The 3,037-nt window shown below is 48.2% G+C and overlaps 1 protein-coding gene across 2 annotated transcripts in view; it reads left to right on the forward strand.

Annotated features, from left to right (window-relative positions):
* Ctc1 (CST telomere replication complex component 1) overlaps nucleotides 1–3,037 on the forward strand; it is a 21,942-nt gene that overhangs the window by 10,721 nt on the left and 8,184 nt on the right. For both annotated transcript variants that reach the window (XM_021176913.1, XM_021176914.1), the window contains exons 6-10: nucleotides 729–1,007; nucleotides 1,106–1,234; nucleotides 1,901–2,133; nucleotides 2,259–2,436; nucleotides 2,519–2,719. In XM_021176913.1, the coding sequence (XP_021032572.1) occupies nucleotides 729–1,007; nucleotides 1,106–1,234; nucleotides 1,901–2,133; nucleotides 2,259–2,436; nucleotides 2,519–2,719 (1,020 nt within the window). The remainder of the gene's footprint in view (nucleotides 1–728; nucleotides 1,008–1,105; nucleotides 1,235–1,900; nucleotides 2,134–2,258; nucleotides 2,437–2,518; nucleotides 2,720–3,037) is intronic.

Here is a 3,037-nt window from a genome sequence, read left to right on the forward strand (position 1 = left end):
GGGAGGGAGGGAAGGAGAGAGAGAGAGAGAGGGAAAGAAAGAAAGAAAGAAAAAAAGAAAGACAGAGAGAGGGAGGGAAGGAGGGGGAGAGAGAAAGAAAGAAAGAGTGTAAGAGTGAAAGAGTGTAAGAGTGAAAGAGTGTAAGAGTGTTTTGTTTTGGTGCATGATCACGTGTGTCTCTGTATAACTGTTTAGGTTTTTGTCTTTCCATGATCTGAAACATGTTAAAGAGGAATGAATAACCTGTTACTTAACATTTGTCTCAATACTGGAGTCTTGTACTCAGCTCATATTAATGAAATAAATGGTTAGCTTGTATGTTGTGGGGTAAGAGAGTACATTGAACATGATTTTCTTGATGGGTTATTTACCACTTTGAAGACACTTCACGGATGGTTTCCATCTTTATGAAAGGCTTAGGAAATATGTGGCATTTCCTGTTGATGTAGAGAGATCAGTGGCTTATTATAATACTAAGAGTTCAATACTAGTCTTGGGTACATAGTAAGTTTAAAGCCAGCCTGGGCTATATGAGACCTTGTCTGAAACAGAACAAAACAAAACAATAACAAAATAGCCAACCAAACAAACAGAAGAGGAAGAATAAGAGGAAAGTCATGAGGTCTTTGGAGTGAAATTGTTGTGGGAAGGGCCTTTGGCCGACGGGCAGCATTATGGGTGAGGGCAGGGGTCTCATGTTTAATGTTACCTCCCTCTGCCTAAGCCAGATCCCTGCTCAGATGGTGTGGCACCGAGTCCTCCGGCCTGGTAGGGCCTATGTGCTGACAAAATTGCAAGTAACCAAGACCCGCATTCACCATTCCTGTATTTGGACAACCATTCCATCTTCAACTCTGAAGCCTCTGAGACCAGGCTATGTGCAGGAGCTGGAGCTGGACTTAGAGTTCTCGAAAGCTGACCTGAAACCACTGCCCCGGCCCACCAGCTCCAAAGACAGCAGAGGGCAAGAAGGTCTCGTCCGGGCTTCCAAAGTCTTGCATTACTTGGTGAGTGCAAGGTACTGATCCTAGAGGTTGTGACACCTGCAATGTGAGCCTCCTAAGGAGGAGGAATAGTGGCCAGCGGACCTCTCTTTCCTGTGCAGGGAACAGTCACTGCCGTGTTGCATGAGTCTGCCGGCCTCTACATTCTAGATGGGCAGCTGATTCTCTGCCTCGCATACCAGAAGATCCATGGCCTCAGGCGGGTTATTCGACCAGGGGTCTGTCTGGAGGTATGTTAGAAATTGGATGGCGATGAGAAGATGCTCAGTTCATGGGAGATGGTGGGTGACCTCGGAGAGAGTGAGTTTTGGTAGGAAATGAGATAGGCAACACTGGGGAGTTTCTCTTGGAACCTATGGTGGAGAAACAGTAGCCATCTCCCCAGGGGTAAGCTGGGGTCTCACCTCTCTCTGCCCTTGTTTTGTTTTGTTTTGTTTTGTCTTGTCTTGTTTTGTTCCAGACAGGGTTTTTCCAAAGTTTAGTTGTTGTGAGCCACCCATAGTGGGTACTAGAACTGAATTTGAGTCCTATTCAAGAGTAATACTTTTCTTTTAACTGCTGAGCCATCTCTCCAGCCTTTAGGTAGTTTTTTGTCTTGTTTGTTTTGAGACAGGGTCTCACTTGGAAGCCTTGGCTGATCTGACACTTGCTATGTAAACTAAGCTGGCCTAAACCTCAAACTCCCTCCCTCTGATCTGGAGTGCTGCAGTTACAAGCATGTTTTTTTTTTTTTTTTTTTGTTTTAGATCACAGGTAGCTCAAACTGGCGTCAAGCCTCTGTGTAGCCAAAAATGGCCCTTTATCTTCGAGTCCTCCTGCCTCTGCCTGCCAAGGGCTGGGATTTACAGGCGTGTGCTACACACTTCGCTTACCTCCGCTTTTCTGTTTTCCTGCAGCTCCGAGATGTTCATCTCCTCCAGGCAGTGGGTGGAACAACAACAAAACCTGTCCTGGCGCTCTGTCTCCATGGCACTGTTCGGCTTCAAGGCTTTTCTTGTCTTAAGCCTCTGACTTTGCCGTCCTCCAAAGTTTATGGTGCCTCCTTGTATGAGCAACTCGTGTGGAAATGTCAGTTAGGACTTCCCTTATACTTATGGGCTGCCAAGACCCTGGAGGATCTCATCTGCAAGTGAGGAGGATGGAGATTGAGGGTCTGGGGTGGAGATGGGTGGGAGTGTTACTTTCTCTGTGGGGAAGCAGGATCCTGGAAGAGACAGATCTTGGGGAAATGACTATGTTTCTCCTCCTGGCCAGGCTGTGTCCCCATGTGTTGAGATGTCACCAGTTCCTGAAGCAACCCTCTCCTGGGAAGCCCAGCTTGGGCCTGCAGCTCCTGGCTCCCTCCTGGGATATTCTGATTCCGCCTGGCAGCCCCATGCGGCATGCGTACAGCGAGATCCTGGAAGAACCACACAACTGCCCCCTTCAGAAAGTATGAGGACGTGGGGAAAGATTGGCTTGATGACCCAGGGCACAGGGACACAGTGTGATTATGTCTCTCTCCCCACACACAGTACACTCCGCTGCAGACTCCCTACTCATTCCCTACTATACTCGCCCTGGCAGAGGAAGGGCAGCACAAGGCTTGGGCTACTTTTGACCCAAAGGCCCTGCTGCCTCTCCCAGAAGCCAGTCACCTGACCAGCTGCCAACTGAATCGCCGCCTAGCCTGGTCCTGGGTCTGTCTGCCATCCTGCGTGTTCCAGCCAGCCCAGGTAAGGGAATTCTAGAAGGCTCGTGGGACTACTTATTGCCAGTTTCATCACTACTACTTGTTCAGATTATGTGTTTTTTGTTGTTTTTTTGTTTTTGTCTTTCAATCATGCTCTGTGTGTGGGTGTGTGAGTGTATGTGTGCGTATGTGCACATGTTTGAAACAGGGTCTGTGTAGCCCTGACTGTCCTGGAATTCACTCTGTGGACCAGGCTGACCATGAACTCAGAGATCCGCCTGCCTCTGCCTCCTAAGTGCTGGGTTTAAAGGCGTGCGCCACCACCCGGCTTACTGACTTTCTTTTTTTTTTTTTTTTTTTT

The sequence above is a fragment of the Mus caroli genome, chromosome 11, assembly GCF_900094665.2.
Source record: "Mus caroli chromosome 11, CAROLI_EIJ_v1.1, whole genome shotgun sequence".
Classification (NCBI taxonomy): domain Eukaryota; kingdom Metazoa; phylum Chordata; class Mammalia; order Rodentia; family Muridae; genus Mus; species Mus caroli.